Below are 21,300 nucleotides of genomic sequence, written 5' to 3'. Positions count from 1 at the left end.
ACTTTTATTGATTTTTTACCGCCTAGTCGCCACGTTGTTAGCTTTTTCTTTGTTTGCATTGGGCGCTTTGCCTTTAGTTACTTAAATTAAATAATTCATATTCGAGCATTCCTAGTCAGCAGCTGCGCATTTACTACCGTTTCATTCATTAGCAACAAAACAGGCAGTTGGCGTGCACCAGTTACGTGTTCACATTTCATTCATTTGTTTTTATAGCCGTGCCCACTTGTGCCAAAGGGTATACGAGTGCAGGTATATCAAATTTGCTACATATGGGTAAGCTAACTTATTCAAAATCCGCTCACACATTATTGAGATCGAATAAAAACGCACCAACTTTGTATATATTAAGGGGTTAGGGGTAGTCAGAATTTTCAAAACATTGGATTTTGTTTATTTCTTTTTTTGAGTATTTTTTTCTTAAAAATATTGTATGAAAATTTGAAGTGAATCGCACAAATACTGTTCGAGTTATTCAACAATTAACAAAGGCCGCTCGGGCGTTCTGTTAATCGATAGCAAAACTTTAAATGCGTTTTTCTCAAAATTATGTTTTTTGAACTGGTGATGTAACTGTAACTTACAAACCGCTTGGTAGATTTCAATAAAGTGTATACTGCTTTTGATAAACATAAAAAACTCATGAATGACCGAAGGATTTTTTTTTTTCAAAAATTTCGATTTTTTAAACAATTAATTGTTGTTTTTTTTTCTCGAAAATCTGAAAAATATTTCCTGAGGCCGCCATATTGTTAATTTTGAAAAAAAAAACGTCGATCAGGCACAAGATTATCTATTAATAAAACTAATCTTGTCCAATCGATTTTAGATGAATCTCCAAGGACTTGTGATGATCACCGCAAAGGACTTCTGAAAAAACAGGCTCCACACAAACAGCGATAACTTTTACAATTACTAATTTATTTTTTGAAATATTGCTAAAGCCAAGTCGAAACATGATGTATTAATGGTATGCTTTTATTGTTGTAAAATAAAGTAATTGACTAGCAAAAAACCCGTTCGTGCGCCTCAGGTCGCAGGCCACAAGCTACAACTCTCATTGTCTATGAGTTTGTTTGATTCTAAAAATTAACATCCCGTTTAAATTAGATTTCACTAAGTTCGCTGCGAACTGAATTTAGCACTGCCTTGCTTGGTTTTCCTTTGTTTTTCTTTTTTCATAGCAAAGATTAGTGAAAAGTTTTTCATTTTAGAACATTTTGTGTGCCTATACAAATTTTTCTTTGACGTTTATTGCCAGTCTTTTATTTATAAGGCCCACTGCTTGGCGACAATTACGAAGTGGGAGGATTCATTTCGCTGGAAGGTTGTTATGTATGTATAGGTAAGTACGTTATTGTTGGTTTTTGTTGATTAATGTGTTACGGTGAGTGTTGTTTTTTTTTTCTTTTTGTTGTGTGACGAAGAGCAATGCACAGATATAAATATCTTATATTGGACACTAATTGACAATATTTATTGGCTGCTGCTCTATTTGGTGTGACTTCCATCATATGCAGCACTGCTAATAGGCCTATGTATGTATGTATTTAGTAGTTTCACCTCATTACATATATAAAATAACATTCGATTCTATTCGTTACGTCGAAAATAGCCATAGTCAAACTGTCGCCACGACTTCGCTGTCCAATAATTTAGCCAGTGAATGCGATTGCCTGCCTTTCTTATTGCGTATGAGCTATTTTTGCAATGGGAGCGCACTGTATTTTTTTGTGTTTTGATTTTGCATATGCACATCTATGTGTACAAGTATATATGCATATACGTATATGTGTAGATATATATCTCGCGCGCTTAATTTAATTTACTTTGCCACAATTTTTCAATTATTATAACAAAAATAATTACTTAAACTAATCGTTAAAATCCACGTTGAAAGCCGGTAAACATATTTTTTTACAAGTAAACGTAAAACACTCAAGTCGAGGTAAATTTGAAATGGGTATTCAGATTGCATCCCTTTTTCATATTTCCTTACTCAGTAAAATTGCCATTTCACTATGCATAGAGGTATTCGTGGACTTTGACAAGGCCATAAATACCTCTTGATTTAAGTGCGATATTCAAACTATCATTCATTCAAGTGTTTTTTGTTTTTGTTTTTGGTCGAGAGCCAACTTAACGATTGTTGCAAACAAACAAACAAAAATTATTTTTATATTATTTTTAAATAAAGGGTGGTTAAGTTTCAAGGGCCGATGTTGAATGTGAACCACATCTAAACGTCAACGACACCGTTGGACTTCTTTCTTTAGTGTTATTTGAAAGAAAAAGCCAGCAACAATTAAAGAGCTAAAGGATGAGATAATTCGGCACATTAACGGCATAGAACCTCAATTATGTCTCAGCGTCATCGAAAATTCGAACCATGGGATGGAGATGTGCCGCCGGGCCGTGGCCGATATTTTGTTCTATGCGTAATTGAGTTATACCAATATTATCATAATAAAGAGAAATGACAATAATTTCATAAAAACATTGTATATTATTCAAAGTCAACACCGGCCCTTGAAGCTTAACCACCCTTTATTGAATAATTTTTTTTTCGATAATTATACAGATATTCTTCTTCTTAATTAGCCTGATAACCGCTTACGCGATTTGGGCCGACTTTAGCAAAGCGCGCCAGTCGTTTCTTTCTCGTGCTAACTGGGGCCAATTGGACACACCAAGTGAAGCCAAGTCCTTTTCCACCTGATCTTTCCTACGCAGAGGATGCCTTATTCTTCCTCTACTACCACCAGCTGGTACCGCATCGAATATTTTCAGGGCCGGAGCGTTTGTATCCATTCGAACGACATGACTCAGCCAACGTAGCCGCTGAATCTTTATTCGCTGCGCTATGTCTATGTCGCCGTAAAGCTCATACAGCTCATCGTTCCATCGCCTGCGATATTCGCCGTTGTCAACGTGCAAAGGTCCAAAAATCTTACGCAGAATCTTTCTCTCGAACACTTCAAGCGTCGCTTCATTGGATGTTGTCATCGTCCACGCTTCTGCGCCATACGTTAGGACGGGCATGATGAGAGCCTTGTAGAGTGTTAATTTTGTTCGTCGAGAGAGGACTTTATTACTCAATTGCCTAGTTAGTCCAAAGTAGCACTTGTTGGCAAGAGAGATTCTACGTCGGATTTCAAGGCTGGCATTGCTATCGGTGTTAATGCTGGTTCCTAAGTATACGAAGTCCTTTATAAACCTCGAAATCATAACTGTCAACAGTGACGTGAGTGCCGATACGCGAGTGCGCCGACAGGAGGTTCTTCGTTTTGTCCTCGTTCACCACCAGACCTAGATATTACAGCCAGTTTGGGGGGAGGGGCGTTATCAACAATAAATAATAACATTTTTTAAAATAAAAACACCAAAATGTATTCTTCGAGAGTTACCCTTCAGCATCATATATGTATATATGCTTCATTTGAATAAAAGTTCTAAAACATATTTAAAAAAAATTATGACAATCGTCCATTTTTTCGGGCTCACAAGGTATATAAAACGGGTTGGGTACGTAATACTGTATGATAGATACAATATTCTGTTTACAAAATGCTGTATACAAAATTCTGTATTTCAGAATTCTGTATTATAGAATTCTGTATAGGAAGTTCTGTATTTCAAAATTCTGTAAAAAGTATTCTGTATTGCCGAAATGCTGTATTGACAAAATTCTGTATTGACGAAATGCTGTAAGTAAATGATAAGAAATTCAACAAATTTTATAAAAAAAAGTGCGCACTTTTTTTCTTCAGTTTCGATAGAATCCACCGTATTTTTGCGTAGAACTCCTTTTCGCGTGGGCGGCCTTCGGCCGCGCTTCAAAAAAATAACCCTCATCAGTCCGACTGCTGCTACGCAATCCATCGTAATTTTGCCTAGAACTCCTTTTTTCGTTGACTTTTATCAACACAAAATTTTTTCAATACAGAATTTCGTCAGTACAGAATTTCGTCAATACACGATTTTGTCAATACAGAATTTTTTTAAGACAGTACAGAATTTTGTTTTTACAGAATTTTGTAAATACAGAATTCTGTAAATACAGAATTTTGTCACTGCAGAATTTTGTTACGTTAATTTACAGTATTTCGTACGAAAAGAATTTTGATATACAGCATTTTATAGGGATCCCATATAAAACCCCTTAAAGAAAATGTCGATAAAGTCAAAAATGCCGATAATATCACAGAAATAATTGAAGTTGACCGGCTGTTAGTAGTCTTAGCATTGCCCAAGGGGAAAAGACCTAAAAACAGTTGTAAAATATTTGCGCGAAAATTGTACGCGAAAATAATTGATTTCTTTTTCCCCAAAATAATATTTTACTTTTTCACCAAAAAAGCAATTTTTAGGAATACAAAAATTAGTGACCTCATCCAACGCCTCCCAGCTGACAATCAAGGAATATCATTTTCTCAACACTTCATGTCATTAAATCATCTAACCACACTCTGTGAGTGTCCTGCCTTTGCTAGAGCACGGCTACGAGTTTTGGATTCCGATGTCATGAGAATGAGTAATATTCGTTCTCTAAAACTAGAGGAGATTTACAGATTTGTCAAAGAATCTGTAAAATTCTCACAGGACTAACTATCTCTATCTCTGTCTATATTCTTTCCTATCTCTTTCTCTGATACTTTTCTCCTTTCTTCCTTGACTATCTACCCCTTTCCAGAGCTTTAAATACAATGGGCTTTTTAGCCTGAGTGTTTTAGGAGCCACCAAATCTCCTCCTTTTCAAATTTCAATTTCAATTTTCAACCATTAAAAAATTCTAATTTCTTCAGCACTTGTGTTTTTTTTTATTTCCATCCCTATAGTGAGAGGGACTCCATCCCATTAGGAGTTTCAGGAGTACTATATTTTCATCATTCCGAGTTTTTTTTCACATTTTTGATGTGCATCTAAAATTTGTTGCACAAATAGCGGACTTGCAGTTGCATGTCGTCTTCGATTGGTAGATGTTTTTTTGGTGAGAAACTTTTTCATAACAGAAATAGAGTCGGAAGTTTGTTATTGCCTGACGGTGGGCACTCACTTTTTCTATTACTTAATGGCCATTTGGTAACTATGGGCTACTAGTCACGCACAAACTAATTCGGACGCTTTATCGGATCACTTATCAATAATTTTCAACCTCTTAAAAAACGCATATTACACGCCTTCATAGTTTCTTAATTTTTTTTACAAATTTGTGGCAGTGCTCTCGTATTTAATTGTCTGAGGTATACGAATAAGATTTAAAATGGATTACTAAAATTGTAATTTAAAAGTAATTTCGAATTAAATTTGACTGTATTTTTAAACTGTATTTTTAAAATATCAATTCAGTTCGATTTAATTGTATTTTTTTTATTTAAATTAAATTGGATTTAATTGTTTTTTAGAAAACAAAAACCTTTCCAAACTGTATAAATATATATGTACATATATATATATGTATGTAAATCGGACGACGTTATGCTTTAAATTTTCGGTTCACAATTTGCACTCTTGTATTTTTCGATATTTTATTTATGTCACAAATTTTAGAATATATAATTTTTTGCCATTTATATGCAGCATGATTTACTTTTGACACAAGCATTCGGCTAATTTAGTAACCAAAAACAAAAAACAGGAGGAATGCACATTCGTGAGAGCCATGAAAACTGAATCAATAAAATATTCGCTTATACTTTCTTATGTTTTTTCAGCAGCACAAAAAATCAAATCTGCAATGAATTATTTTCGCTCACTTTTTTATTTTCTATTTTATTAATTTTACTCAAGCAAACAATTGCAGCACATTTGTGCCTAGGTTTGCATTTTATTGCCAATAATCTCAAGTTCTTACTTTAGGCTGTAATTGTTGCTGTGTTGTTGTACACTTTGGCCACTTTTCTTTTGAAAAAATACTTATACAAAATCACAAACTTTTTATTATCCGCTCTGTAAAATATTCGCGCTCGTGTGAAAGTGTACTGAATCGAAATTAGTGCGAGCACTTTTGGCAAAGCCAGCAAATGCCAACAGCCACATTTTACATATTGTACATACGAATATATATGCATGTATGTACGGATGTGTGTGTGTAGTTAATGTCAGTGCTAGCTAACAAGCGCCACAAACAACAATTACGTACTAACGGACTTGCCAGCAATGGCTACAATAACAAAAGCGCGCAAATCTCACAAAAACAGCAACAACAGCAACAACATTGGCAACGACCAGCCCAGTGTTGCTTCATTGCTACACAAAACTAAAGCTAAAATGCGCTCAGCACTTGTACATATGTACATACATATGTATGTATGTATGTATGCATGTATGTACCCTACAGTACTTCCCTACATTCCACGCCTCAACTCTCGTCGTTCGTTGTCTCTATTCGTCGTCGTTGTCATTGATTGGCATTTGTTAATAATTAAAACCTATTTAATTAAATAAATTTCAATTGCTCGCGCGCAATAACAACTTTCAAGTACTAACACAAATTTCCATTCGCATGTTTTACACAAAGCTGTTATTATTTTGAAATAAGTCAAATCGGAAACATATGCAACACTGTTCATAAAATTGTTGGCAACAACCCTCTGAAATGTAAACAAAAAAATCTTACCAGCTACCCCTAAAACCGTAGAGCGGCGCATGCATGTTTGGTATCTCAACACTTTTTAGTGTGGTTATTGTTGTTTTTGATAAGGAAGTAGCAGCAGCTCCTCGGCAACAAACGCTAGTCTTATCACTAATCTGTGGTACTCTCTGCACCTTTACGCTCTTTTAGAGTCACAAAATTTCTCTGAAAGAGAAGAAACGCTCTCGTGCTTTAGCAAAATTTATTTCGACTCCGCCTCTTGATATATACATACGTACACACATATCTACTTTCATACTTATGTCCACATGTGTGGATATGTATTAGTCATTGTTTACTGTGCAGACCGTTTTCCGTTTTATTTGTAAACAAAAGCGCTTATAGTCACAAAAATCAAAGCTATTGCAATGCAAAACAGGCTGAGAATGCAATTTTATATGCAAAGCGGGATTTGGCGGGCAAATGGTGTACAAAATTGTGTTATCCAATAAATGGTCTACGTAAGTATTTATTTGTTTATTTGTTTGGTCTACCACAACAACCTCAGGTAAATCCTAATGTTACTACAATTTAATGCATAAAAAATTAATCTATATATATAAAAATTAAGCCGAAAAAAATGTGCATTTGTCCGGGGTAATCTCAGCAACGCGTGTAAGGAAAACAATGAAAGTTTCACACATTGTTGGTGCTGTTTTGGCAAAGGTTTCTGTCAAGTTTGGTTGAAATCCGATAACGCGTGTGTGTGCGGTGCGTCGGTTAAGTGAGTGTGTTTTTGCTATTTGCCGCATGTATTTTTTGTACCGCCCATTGCATTCATTAGAATTGAATACATTTTGGTCGTGTGTGTTTGGGCCGATTATTATGAAATTTGGTATATATATATATTTTTCCACGGTGAAGATTAGTATAATATGCTTATTGATTCCACTCGCCACCAGGTGCCGAAGACCAAAACGAGGACCCGGGTAACTCTAGGATGTGTTTTTACATTGTGGGTATCAAATCAAAGCGGGAGCGTGTCATTATTCTGTTTTACAAAATTCTTGATGACAAAATTCTGTAAATTGCAAAAAAATTCTGCTTTTTAAAATTCTGCTTTCTAAAATTCTGCTTTTTCAAAATTCTGCATGTTTAATGCGAAAAATTCTGCTTTATTCAAGTTTTGTGATTTTCGTCATACAAGAAGTAACAAAATAAACATTTAATTCATAAATATACATATAGGTATGTTTGAGCGATAACAATATTTTAGTTTAGCCAATTACAATATTTTTTGCAATTCTTTTTAAATATGTAGTGTGACTTAATTCATTTCTTTTTTTAATAATTCTTCGAAGCTGCTCGTTTTTTTTTAGAAGAGTTCTGCGCAAAAATACTGTGGATTGCGTAGCCGGAGTTGGACTGATGAGGGTTATTTTTTTGAAGCGCGGCCGAAGGCCGCCCACGCGAAAAGGAGTTCTACGCAAAAATACTGTGGATTCTATCGAAACTGAAGAAAAAATTATTATTATTATTTTTTATTTAATATCTCGAATAATAATAAAAAAGAATAATAATAATAAATTAAATAATTACATTACCTCTTGAACATTGTTAACATTGTATTTTAATACAGAATTTTGAAAGCAGACTTTTAGAAAGCAGAATTTTAAAAAGCAGAATTTTAGAAAGCAGAATTTTAAAAAACCAGAATTTTAAAAAAGCAGAATTTTAAAAAGCAGAATTTTAAAAAGCAGAATTTTGTATTTAGAATTTTGTACAGACAGAATTTCCACACCAACCCAACCAAAGCTACTGATGAGTGCTTTAATACAAAGTATTTTTTAGATCTCTGAGTGACCAGGGTCTCGAGATATAGCCGAAAAGGTGGACCAAGGTACCCTTGGATGTGTTTGTACAATATAGGTATCAGATGGAAGCTGTTGATGAAAGCTTTTAAGTGAAGTAATTTTTACTGCCCGTTTCCAGGTTAAAGAAAGGAGATGGAGCTGCAGATGGAAGAGGAAAAAGAATAGCTACAGGAAAAGGAAGAGGAAGAAATTAAAAAAAAAATTCCAAAAAAGTTTTTAAATGTTACATATACGCTTATTATATAAACGTCAATTTGAAGTCAGTTATAATGAAAAATTCATTGTATCATTGCCGGCGTGATTGGTGATCGTTTCCTTAATTTTTTGCAGAAAGGTTATGCTAATATGAGATATTACCTATATCATGCATATATTTACGTATTACCTGTGTACTCACAAATATACGGTTGAAGTAAATATAAGTCAGTTTTTTTACTTCGTCTGGAAAAGTTTATATAAATTTAAGAAGAGTAAATAGACCTTATTTTATATCAGACTTCACGCAAAAAAGTCATTTGCACCTGAACACATAGCTGGGTTAAAGCGGGGGGAATAGAACAGTTCTCTTCTCCTTCTCCGCTTTTTCGCACACGTAATTGTATGGGATGAGTGCACGATGGCACATAAAAAGTCACTGGAAGCGCTTGAAAGGGCATTACCTGATTTACGTAGTAAAAATGAAATGTTTGGCCATGCCTTAGTGCTGCTGGCAGGTGATTTTAGACAAACACTGCCTGTTATTCCTCGAGCAACTGTAGCAGATGAATGAATTCAAACACTCAAACTAACTACAAATGTGCGTGTTCTTATGCAAAATGATCCATCAGCTGCTGAATTTTCACAGCAATTATTGGATATTGGAAATGGCAAAGTTCCTGTCGATAATTTAACTGGCTTAATAACTTTACAACCAAACTTTTGTCAAATAAGTCAAACGAAAGAACAGCTAATTCAAAGTATTTTCCCAAATTTGCCTCAAAATTACAAAAATCATGATTGGCTTAGTGAACGAGCCATCATGGCTGGCAAAAATAAAGATGTGAATGAAATAAATGCGGCTATTTTGGCTAACATACCAAGTCCAGAACAAACATATCGATCCGTTGACACTGTTACAAATCAAGATGATATTGTAAATTATCCCACTGAATTTTTGAATTCCCTTGATTTACCTGGATTACCGCCACACATGAGATTGATGAATAACGTCATTGAAGCAACAATTTTGAATGGAAAATACTCTGGTGAAGACGTTTTAATACCGCGAATACCACTGATACCATCGGATATGCCGTTTGAATTCAAACGTCTTCAATTTCCTGTTCGCCTTGCATTCGCGATTACTATTAATAAGTTACAAGGCCAAACTTTATCAATTTGTGGTGTTGATTTAGAATACTCATGTTTTTCTCATGGCCAACTTTATGTTTCATGCTCAAGAGTTGGTAAGCCATCGGTATTGTTCATTTATTCATCAACGCATGGAAAAACGAAGAATATTGTATACCAAAGAGCATTACAATAAAAAAAGTAATAAAGTAAATTACATCAAACGTTTTTTAATTGCTACTACTATTCAAAACTTCTTTCATTACTATTCATGCGCGAGAATTTTTATAAAAAACACACAGTATTTTTCGGCTTAATTTTATTAATTAATCTAGATTTTTTTAAAGACGACCAGCGGAACTGGCGGGTTTTCGCTAGTAATTTATACAATTTGTACTTAACATCTAAAATGTATTAAATTAAAAATAAATTACATTATTCATGCATGGTAAGATTTAAGAAAAAAAAGAGTAATACAAGAATTTAGCGAAGTAGAGTAGAGACAAAGGATTAAATAGGACAATAGAAATTACCCTTTATTGTATTTAAGTAATACTATTTTGAGGAAAGTCTAGGCGAATCTAACAATGCAACATTTTCTTGTTAATATCTAAGTATTTTAAATTTATGTTTACAAAGCGGCGTTTCTATCGATTCCGTTCTGGTAAAATGCACGCCGAAGATGTGGCACGCTCTGAAGCCCAGGTGGTCAAATGAAAATAATGTGAAAATTATGTAAAATAATTTTGTAGACTCCCTTCCGTCTGACTTTTAATCAAAAACTGTATTCACTATTATAAATTTTTTTCTCTGCTCGTATAACAACGAGTTGCTAAAAAAAATTTGAGAGAAGATACCGTCGTTTACTTGAGTTTACCGACTAACAACATGTTTTTTTTAACCCAAAGGAATATTTGATGGAATTAAAAAAGGTAAGGAAAGACGGTCACCTTAGCCGAGTTGGTTGATGATTGGCTACAATTTAAGTTGTCCGAGTTCGAAATCCATTGTGTAGCTTAAAACTGCAGGGTCCATTTGTAGAGTAATACCAAATCAGCAAAAATGAGCCAGTGAGCCATAAGCTATGGCAACCAGAACTCCTCTTTTTGTTGTAAAATATTGGTACGTATACTGTATGAAGCTGTAGCCCAAGAATTCTGAGATCGATGTACATCATGACACAATAAGACCAACGGTAACAAATGGAGCGGCCATTTGGGCATCGAGAGCCACCCTCTCGCCAGTGCGGACAGCACTAACTAAACTTCAGCGCTTAGCATGCGTGTGTATCACGAGGGCGATGCGGACTTGTCCTACAGCTGCGAGGGCGGTGATGCTTGAGCTGACACTGCTTCACATAGTTATTCAGCAATCAGCCAAGCGTACCCTGTTGAATAGTACCAGGGAAGGCTTCGGTAGAGGAAAAGTGGATCCATCTAAAAACATAAAATTGCTGAGTCGGCAGCTCCAGCATACCTAGCTACTCAGAGATGATATCACTAAAGCCATAAAATTCCAAAAGAAGTTCAAAATTGAACCGGACGACAAGATAAAATGTTGTAGATCTGCATTTGAAAGGAAACTCCAGGAGTGTACGCTGGACTGATACACAGATGACTCTAAAACACCAAAAGGCATGGGCGCAGGAATTTATGCCCGCAGAACCAAATGGTCTATGCTGATGGGTAGTTTTCCAAGCATCTTCCAAGCGGAGATGTATGCCATCTGTCTAAATGCAGAGATAAACTTAGACAAGAATGCTCGGAATGAGCGAATTGCCATTCTGAGTGACAGTCAGGCGGCACTCATGGCACTATCGTTCTGTGACATCAAATCCTTTCTGGTACTTGAGGGTATCGAGAAACTTAATTACTAGGAACGCACAATCGCATCGGGCTAATTTGGCCCCCAAGGCACAGGGGTATAACAGGGAATGAAACAGCGAACGTATTGGCGAAAGAGGCTGCGGCCTCACCATTAATAGAACCCGAGCCCTTCCCTGCTATGGGACAACACACCATCAAGGAGAAGATGGGAGGAGTGAAGAACTAAGGCTAAGAGATGTTTGCTGCAATCCGCACTACACTAACCACCTTTTCACATGCCCCATCAAACCCACTCATCTAATACCCCTCTTTCGCTGGACCCAACCTGTCGAAACAGCAAGTTTCCTGGGCCTACCGTTAGATGAGTTAGACCAAGACGACCGGTGATTTACACTACACTCACAGGGCAAAGTTACTGCTACATCAACAACGACAACTCCGCCAGGCGGAATACTTATTGGGAGCGAACAACCAAAAGAGATTTAAAAAACTCATAACCTTCCCCAAGGGTTAACTGAAAATGCTCATGAGCATTCTAGCAGGCCACTGCAGGTTGCGTAGTCATCTGCAGATGATTGGGATATAGTCCACTGAATCTTGTCGTTTCTGCGCCCAATCCCAAACGGCTCCAAGGCACCTTCTCCTTGAATGCAACGCTCTAGCGCGGAGATGGTCAAGACATCTTGGACAACTGTAGCCAGAAGAAAGGCACATACGCTCAATCCAACCCGACTTCATCGTGAGTTTAATAAGAAAACCGGATCTAGATGAGGTACTGTGATGAGTAGAGTGCACAAAAGATCGGGAGTTCGAAGTGCGAGCCTCGAAGTAATCTAATCTAGTGCTTGCACCTACATATGTAGTTATTCGTCACTTTTGACATTTTCTTGCTGAAAAAATAGTACTTCATTATAATTTATTAGTTTCAAATATCAATCATCAAAATTCTTATTTTTTTCCGACATTTTAATTTTCAAAAAACACTAAGTCTGGTGCTTACAGCACCAAGTTGGCAGTGTATCTCTAATGTTTGTATAACGGTATATTTTTTTGGATATGCCAAATTTTCATAATTTTCGCTACTGAAAAGTGTTATTGGCAAATTACACGAGCAAACCGAGTGCTTACGCATTATTGATGTATGCGAGTGACTTAACATTAGTTTTTGTTTTCGCCAACGACTATGTATACTGTAGCAGAGAATGTTAATGGAATGAGAAGGAGCAAATGTTACTGTTAACTAATTTTAGTACAATTGAGATTTGAAAGATTTATAGTAAGAGATTTAAGAACATCGATTTTATAGACACCACACTGAATTTTGCCCACACAAAAATTGAAAACACCACACATCTTCACATCAACACACAACACATTTATCAGCTCGACATTAAACCAATTAAATTTATACTATTTTCGTATTTTTGAAATATTAAGCGACTACGTAAAATTTATTACACACTATTTTTTTCGCTTACATTAAAAAAATGATAAAATAAAAAGAAAAAAAAATTTGAAAAAAAAAATTCCTTTAACATTCTCTGACTGTAGATATAAACATTCCTATAAATCGTAGCATACATTTAGGATATCTATATTTTTAAAGAAATTACTTATGCATCTATCATCTTAATTAAATCGCATGCTTAAGTAAAAATATAAATTTAAAATAGATGGTTAGGTAGAAAATATTGCTGCAACTTACGGCAGATGCTTCATCTCCTCACCTCCTTCATGTGGTTTTTTGACCTTAAGCTTTGGGCATGTTTGGGTGAAGAACTTCTGGATTTTCTAAGCCGAAATCTGGTGCAGATATGATTAGCAGGTCAGCTTTACACTTTAATGGAGTTCTGTAGTGATTATAATAAATAATAGTCTGAAGGCCTATGGTCCAGATTATACGACAGATGCATCATAAATTTTCAACGAAATTCACAGTTTCACGGAGCATCAAATGTGTGGCTGATTTGTTGTTGGCGGCAAGTTGAAACACGTTGCTAATTCTCCTATCAATTTTTGTTGCTTTGATTGAATTTATGAATGAAATTGAAATCGCTATAGGAGCGCATAATGTACAATTTTCATGCAGAACCGCAAATACAGCCAATAGTCAATTCCTCATTATTTTTGGTACATATTTGCGATCCATTTTTAACACCAGTAACAGCTGCAGCTACATACTGAATATTCCGAAATATTTATTTTCTTATTTTATCGTCAATTTCAATCAAATTCCTTTAATACTAGAAAAGCACCAAAAATGTATGATAATTAATAATATTGATATTTAATTTTATTGCTATTATTTCGTGTTATAAAACATAATAGTTTATTTGTTCTTTATTGCTATTTCATTAGTAAAGATATGCAGTTATAAAATTCTTGTCTTTTACAAAACCCACTCCTTTATAATTAGTAAATAGTTAATTTACGGTATAAAAAAATTATTAGTGTTTCTTGTTTTTATATTCGTTTTTTATACTATTTAGGTACAAATGGTATGAAAGGTTCCCTGAGTTTGTTTTTTCATTTATAACCGTTAATTTGTGTAACTCTTCTTTAGTATTTAATAAGAGATTGCACAAGGCAATCACAACCTATCTTATCACGGCCATGTAAATCTTCCAACTCCAACACTACACAGCTTCCAATAACAGTGCCACCAGCCTTGCGCACCAATTCAATCGCAGCTTTCAGAGATCCACCAGTGGCGAGTAGATCATCTACGATTACCACTTTTTGACCATTTTTAATAGCATTTGCTTGAATTTCGAATGTGTCCTTTTAAAAATTAAATTCACAATTTGAAAGTTAGATAGACAGCGCAACTCAAAGACTTACTCTGCCGTACTCCAATTCGTATTCCACTGATATCAATTCACCTGGCAATTTACCCTTCTTGCGTATTGGTGCGCAACCTATGCCCAATTCGGTTGCTATCAGGAGATTGAAGAGGAACCCACGTGACTCTAAGCCAATGATGATTTCAGCATCCGGATATTTGTGCTTGATTTGTTCAACAAGTAATTCCTTCAAGTAGCCGCAAGCAATTGGATCGCTCAGTGCGCTAAAAATGTCACTAAAAGAAGACTTTAATTAAATCAAATCTATGGTGATAACTAGAATACAGATACCGGAAAATAATGCCTTTTTTTGGGAAGTCAGGAAAAGTTCCAATTTTGCTCTTTATATACTCCAACTTCTCATTACTCATCTCGCAATAATTAAAACTTCAGATTGTCAAACAAAAAACACAGATTAAAGGAAAGAGTCAAGGTGAGGTGAAAATAGTTACTATCGCTATGTTGGAATGAATTGTTTGAGCAAAACGACTCGTAAATGCAGGCAAATTATTCTTATCTACGAATTAGCTAAGCTAATGCCTCAAATTGCCTCAAATGTAAAATGTGAGCGTAATAAACGAATTTGACATATTTTTACACAGCTGTCGGTGCTTCTTATCAATATCGTAAAATCACCTTGCCATATTGTTGTAATATTATATTTTTTCTGAGTTACCAGCTGTCGCTAAGCAATTTGTAAAAACAAAATTTCTCTTAAAAGATTTCTTAAACGTGCAAAACCTTAGTAAATTGTGTACTGTTGTAACCTCGCATGCGAAATGGAGAGGGATGTATCTCCATCCAAAGCTGCAAACCGTACCCTACGGAAGCTTAGAGTTTGTAACGGATTTATTATTAAAAATGTGTAATTTAGCAAAAAGTTAATGCTGCTAGACACTTAATACTTTTAATAAAAAAAGAGGTTGTCTGTAAAGTCGGTTTACTGACGATAGTTTAACGTGATAACGTCATAAGAAAATACTGATTGAATGGTTGCATTTTTCAAAAGAAAATTTTAATTTTATTTGTTTGATAGATATTTTGTATGGATATAGAGAATGAGTTAACATTAACATAACATAATATACTTTAACATAACATAACATAACAAAACATAACATAACATAACATAACATAACATAACATAACATAACATAACATAACATAACATAACATAACATAACATAACATAACATAACATAACATAACATAACATAACATAACATAACATAACATAACATAACATAACATAACATAGCATAACATAACATAACATAACATAACATAACATAACATAACATAACATAACATAACATAACATAACATAACATAACATAACATAACATAACATAACATAACATAACATAACATAACATAACATAACATAACATAACATAACATAACATAACATAACATAACATAACATAACATAACATAACATAACATAACATAACATAACATAACATAACATAACATAACATAACATAACATAACATAACATAACATAACATAACATAACATAACATAACATAACATAACATAACATAACATAACATAACATAACATAACATAACATAACATAACATAACATAACATAACATAACATAACATAACATAACATAACATAACATAACATAACATAACATAACATAACATAACATAACATAACATAACATAACATAACATAACATAACATAACATAACATAACATAACATAACATAACATGCTGTTCAAGCAAGGTAACGACGCATGAGCAAGATAACGACGCATTTTTTGGTGCGTGCAGCCGGCTACATAGAATTGTTAGACGTTATCACGTCAAAAATAATAACATTAAAACAACAGGTATTATTAACAAACTTGGTTTTATTTTAAATTCTTCAAGTAAATCAAATTAATAATAATCAATAAGAAGGCATATGCAAATACAAATACGTGAATTTATATATGTACATATGCGCATATACATACACATACGCTCACTTAAGTAGGAGAGAGCAAGATGTCGAACGTTGCCGTTCGTTTGCTTTGTCGTTCGTTCCGCGCTTTCGCTTGCAGTTCATTCAAGGTAACGGCAATGAGCAAGGTAACGAGACATGAGCAAGGTAACGGCAATGAGCAAGGTAACGACACATTTTTTCGTGCGTGCAGCCTGTTAAATCGAATTATAAGACGTTATCACGTCAAAATATTAAATGAGTAAAAACCATGTTATTGCTGCTGAAGGTAAGCATACACCGACTAGAATTTTTCGAAATGTGGTACTATAGAAAAATGTTAAAAATAAGCTGGAATGACAAAATATCAAATGACGTAGTGCTAAATAGAATGCAAGCCGCTAGGAACATGCTTACGGACATAAAAAGGAGAAACGTCGCTTATTTCGGACACATAATAAAAGGTGACAAGTATGATATTTTAAAACTGCTGATGCATGGACAAATTGAAGGAGAAAGAGGAATTGGTAGGAAGAAAATGACATGGCTAGACAACATCAAAGAGTGGACAGGCCCCAAAACAATCGGCGAACTAACAGCAGCAGCGAAAAATAGCCAAAAATATAATGACATCATTAATAATATGACCTAACAATTTCATTTCATTTCATTTATTGCCCAAAATCATTTTTTTGACGTGATAACGTCTTATAATTCGATTTAACAGACTGCACGCACGAAAAAATGTGTCGTTACCTTGCTCATTGCCGTTACCTTGCTCATTAGTGTTACCTTGCTCATTGCCGTTACCTTGCTCATTGCCGTTACCTTGAATGAACTGCAAGCGAAAGCGCGGAGCGAACGACAAAGCAAACAAAGCAAACGAACGGCAACGTTCGACATCTTGCTCTCTCCTACTTAAGTGAGCGTATATGTATATGTACTATATGCGTATATGTACATATATAAATTCACGTATTTGTATTTGCATATGCCTTCTTATTGATTATTATTAATTTGATTTACTTGAAGAATTTAAAATAAAACCAAGTTTGTTAATAATACCTGTTGTTTTAATGTTATTATTTTTGACGTGATAACGTCTTATAATTCTATGTAGCCGGCTGCACGCACCAAAAAATGTGTCGTTATCTTGCTCATGCGTCGTTACCTTGCTTGAACAGCATGTTATGTTATGCTATGTTATGTTATGTTATGTTATGTTATGTTATGTTATGTTATGTTATATTATGTTATGTTATGTTATGTTATGTTATGTTATGTTATGTTATGTTATGTTATGTTATGTTATGTTATGTTATGTTATGTTGTGTTATGTTATGTTATGTTATGTTATGTTATGTTATGTTATGTTATGTTATGTTATGTTATGTTATGTTATGTTATGTTATGTTATGTTATGTTATGTTATGTTATGTTATGTTATGTTATGTTATGTTATGTTATGTTATGTTATGTTATGTTATGTTATGTTATGTTATGTTATGTTATGTTATGTTATGTTATGTTATGTTATGTTATGTTATGTTATGTTATGTTATGTTATGTTATGTTATGTTATGTTATGTTATGTTATGTTATGTTATGTTATGTTATGTTATGTTATGTTATGTTATGTTATGTTATGTTATGTTATGTTATGTTATGTTATGTTATGTTATGTTATGTTATGTTATGTTATGTTATGTTATGTTATGTTATGTTATGTTATGTTATGTTATGTTATGTTATGTTATGTTATGTTATGTTATGTTATGTTATGTTATGTTATGTTATGTTATGTTATGTTATGTTAAAGTATATTATGTTATGTTAATGTTGACTCATTCTCTATATCCATACAAAATATCTAACAAACAAAGAAAATTAAAATTTTCTTTTGAAAAATGCAACCATTCAATCAGTATTTTCTTATGACGTTATCACGTTAAACTATCGTCAGTAAACCGCCTTTACAGACAACCTCTTTTTTCTAACAACCGTACGACTAAGATCATAATGACGTTTGTATGTAATCGCGAACATCCAGCATGGATATGCCGATTAAGAAGAAGAAGATGTATATTTTTATATAATTGGCGCTTACACCTTTTTCGGGTGCTCCACCGAGCTGCACCTCCCATTTATGGCGTGCGTTTCAATGTTGTTCCATAAATGGAGCGAACACAGTTTTAACACGACTCCGAACGGCTGATATTTTTTATGAAGAGCTTTTTCATAGTTGAAATATAATCGAAGGTTTGCCATTGCCTGTCGAGAAAAACTTTTTCTTTCTAAAGGCGTTTCATGCACGGATTTCAACTTACGAACTTCCGAATGGTATACACGCACTAGTTCATTCGGCTACATCGGTCGCTTATGATATATATTATTAACTTCGTAAACGTAAACCCTACAACACCAGAAGGCAACTCGGATGCCTTCAAATAAATCTCCATCACGCAAAAGCAGCCTCGGACGTACTTACGAGGAGATTTAACCAAGAACTCTTGGATGTAGCTTTCATTCAAGAACCATGGGTAATATGGTTACCATAAATGCATATTTTTAAGGAAAGATGGACTTTCTTCGCCGTTGACGCGAATTTTCGATTTTTTTGTTTTTTTTTTTGCATTAAAAAAAAATTGTGTGAAAATTTGAAGTGAATCCGACAAATACTTTTCGAGTTATTAAACAATTAACAAACGGCGCTCGGGCACTCCGGATAAGACCTAAAAACTTTAAATGCGTTTTTCTCAAAACTATGTTTTTTGCTCTGGTGATCATGCTGGTCATCTACCGCTTGTTAGATTTTAATAAAATGTATACTGCTTTTCACAAACATAAAAAAGTCGTGGCTGATCGAAGGATTTTTTTTCGGTTTTTTCAAAAATTTAGATTTTTTTTAATAATTAATTGTCGGGTTTTTCTCAAAAATCTGAAAAATATTTCCTGAAGCCCCAATATTGTTAATTTTGAATAAAAGCTTCGATCAGGCACAAGATTATCTATTACTAAAACTAATTTCTCTTGTCCGATTGCTTTTAGGTGGATCTCCAATGACTTGTGATGATCACCGCAAAGGACTTCTACAAACAGCGATAACTTTACGATTATTAATTTGTTTTTTGAAATTTTGCTAAAGTAAGGTGAATTATGATGTATTAAAGCCATATTTTTATTTTTGTAAAATAAAGCAATTGACTAGTAAAAAAAGCATTATTAAAAATCATCACGTTTTCGGGCCTCTTACTACCCCTAACCCCTTAAGTTGGTCAAGAAAATGGTTTATTTTTTTTAATTTAATCTATAAGTAAAAAATTGGTCAAAATAAATCGTCATGCTTTGTCTAAAATTGCTCATACAAGCCCAACAACCAAGTACAAACAATCTTTCAAAAGTTAAATTGCACAATTATTTGTACAAATCGAAACATTTCGCATATTACAAAGTTTTACGGTTAGACACTAAACTTTGACAAAAATAATAATAAAAAGTTTAGTTTTTAAGCGAAAATTTGAAAAAGAACATCACACATTCCACAAAACACACAAATTGAAGCGTTCGTGAACCATGCATGGCAAAAGTACCCGTTTCAAAGTTGAGAAAACTTGTGCCATTATGTGATTAAACTTGCAAAAAACACCATGGACACGATTTCAATGCTACGTCGATTTCGAACATTCTGTATTCCCCTCATTTGAGGCATTCAAAACCTAGTTGACGGCGATTTGAAAGTGTCAAGAAGAAAAACACGCAAAATCAGTAGACATATGTTCCAGTAGATATATGTTCCAATCTCCGCTTTAATTTACTTAATAACTTCGAAATTTTCATGTATCTATCATAATCATATTCTTGCCAGTTAATTTGAAGCCGGAATTTGCAATACTTACTCTCCTTTCGGGTGAGTAGAAAAATTGGCTGGATTTTTTCTCTTGGAATGAAAAAGTCAATAACAACTATTTACAATAACTATGTTGTTGTTGTTGTAGCAGCATAAACATTCCCCATACTTACATACGGGTAATGCTGCTGGAGTGAGAGTCCTTGGCCGGATATAAATTCGGATCGTTTCGATAACGTAGAACCGACTGTCGTGGAAACGATTTACAATAAATTCATTTCTTTCGGTGTCTTTCAAATTCTAGCGAAGCAACCCTAATAACTGAGTGCAACTCTGGCGATTTCGCTAATCAGCTGATTTCAGACTTAACAAAACCAAAACAATTCTTCCATGCGCTTTGCTCCGCAAACAAAAATATTGTAAATAAAGACCTTAACAACTAAATTAGTGGAAATATGAAACAAAAGGAAGGAAATAGTAAATCTGTTCGAACGAATCAGATGGCGAAACATAAATCGTTTGCGCAAGGCAAACAAAAATATAAATCCAAAGCGCCTCAATGCGACAATAAAATGCAGTGGCGTCGAAAAAAGCCCCAGGACGAGGTAATGTTTTAAATTTGAATTGCATTATTTCTTTCGACACATTACAAATAATTGTATGTCTGTTCACCCATAGGCACGTAAACAGAAAATTAAAGAACGGGAAGAATTAAGAACTCAGAAAATTGCTGAGAAAAAAGCCGAAAAAGAGCGAGTCCAACGAGAAAAGGAGGAACGTGTGCGTATTTATAAAAAGAAACGTTTGGAAAAGACAAAAGCGGTTAGCAAAAAAACACAGCGCGGCCAACCACTAATGAAAGATCGTATGCAATTATTGCTTAAACAGATACAGGAAATGAAGCGTACTGGGTAGAAAAAAAGTAAAGAAGTAAATAGTTAGAATATAAACTAAAATTTACCATAAGTTAAATAAATAATTAAACATATTTTTTGTTTTGAATAAATCGTGATTACAACTACAAATAAGCCAGTAAAGTGGATTAGCGATTGGCAATATAGGTTTTTAT

The 21,300-nt window shown here is 34.1% G+C and overlaps 3 protein-coding genes across 5 annotated transcripts in view; 1 reads left to right on the top strand and 2 right to left on the bottom strand.

The window, feature by feature from the left end:
* LOC129241372 (carbohydrate sulfotransferase 9) overlaps nucleotides 1-5,994 on the bottom strand; it is a 63,475-nt gene extending 57,481 nt beyond the window's left edge. For 2 of the 3 annotated variants that reach the window (XM_054877643.1, XM_054877645.1), the window contains exon 1: nucleotides 5,855-5,994. The gene's annotated coding sequence lies outside the window, so the exon portion shown is untranslated. Of the gene's footprint in view, nucleotides 1-5,756; nucleotides 5,773-5,854 lie in introns of those variants that run through there. The other variant, XM_054877644.1, reaches the window with a different exon arrangement.
* Nucleotides 5,995-13,874: 7,880 nt separating this feature from the next.
* Nucleotides 13,875-15,035, bottom strand: LOC129240952 (adenine phosphoribosyltransferase). The gene is made up of 3 exons (XM_054877033.1): nucleotides 14,738-15,035; nucleotides 14,445-14,682; nucleotides 13,875-14,384 (listed from the first exon to the last, which is right to left on the bottom strand). Exons 1-3 carry the CDS (start codon nucleotides 14,815-14,817, stop codon nucleotides 14,163-14,165), a joined length of 540 nt encoding a protein of 179 aa, XP_054733008.1. The 5' UTR covers nucleotides 14,818-15,035; the 3' UTR covers nucleotides 13,875-14,162.
* Nucleotides 15,036-20,580: 5,545 nt separating this feature from the next.
* On the top strand, nucleotides 20,581-21,219 carry LOC129241333 (thyroid transcription factor 1-associated protein 26). Its single transcript, XM_054877593.1, has 2 exons — nucleotides 20,581-20,836; nucleotides 20,910-21,219. Exons 1-2 carry the CDS (start codon nucleotides 20,687-20,689, stop codon nucleotides 21,144-21,146), a joined length of 387 nt encoding a protein of 128 aa, XP_054733568.1. The 5' UTR covers nucleotides 20,581-20,686; the 3' UTR covers nucleotides 21,147-21,219.
* Nucleotides 21,220-21,300: the final 81 nt, after the last annotated feature.

Source organism: Anastrepha obliqua, chromosome 3 (genome assembly GCF_027943255.1).
Source record: "Anastrepha obliqua isolate idAnaObli1 chromosome 3, idAnaObli1_1.0, whole genome shotgun sequence".
NCBI lineage: Eukaryota > Metazoa > Arthropoda > Insecta > Diptera > Tephritidae > Anastrepha > Anastrepha obliqua.
This window is presented reverse-complemented; position numbering and strand designations above follow the sequence as displayed.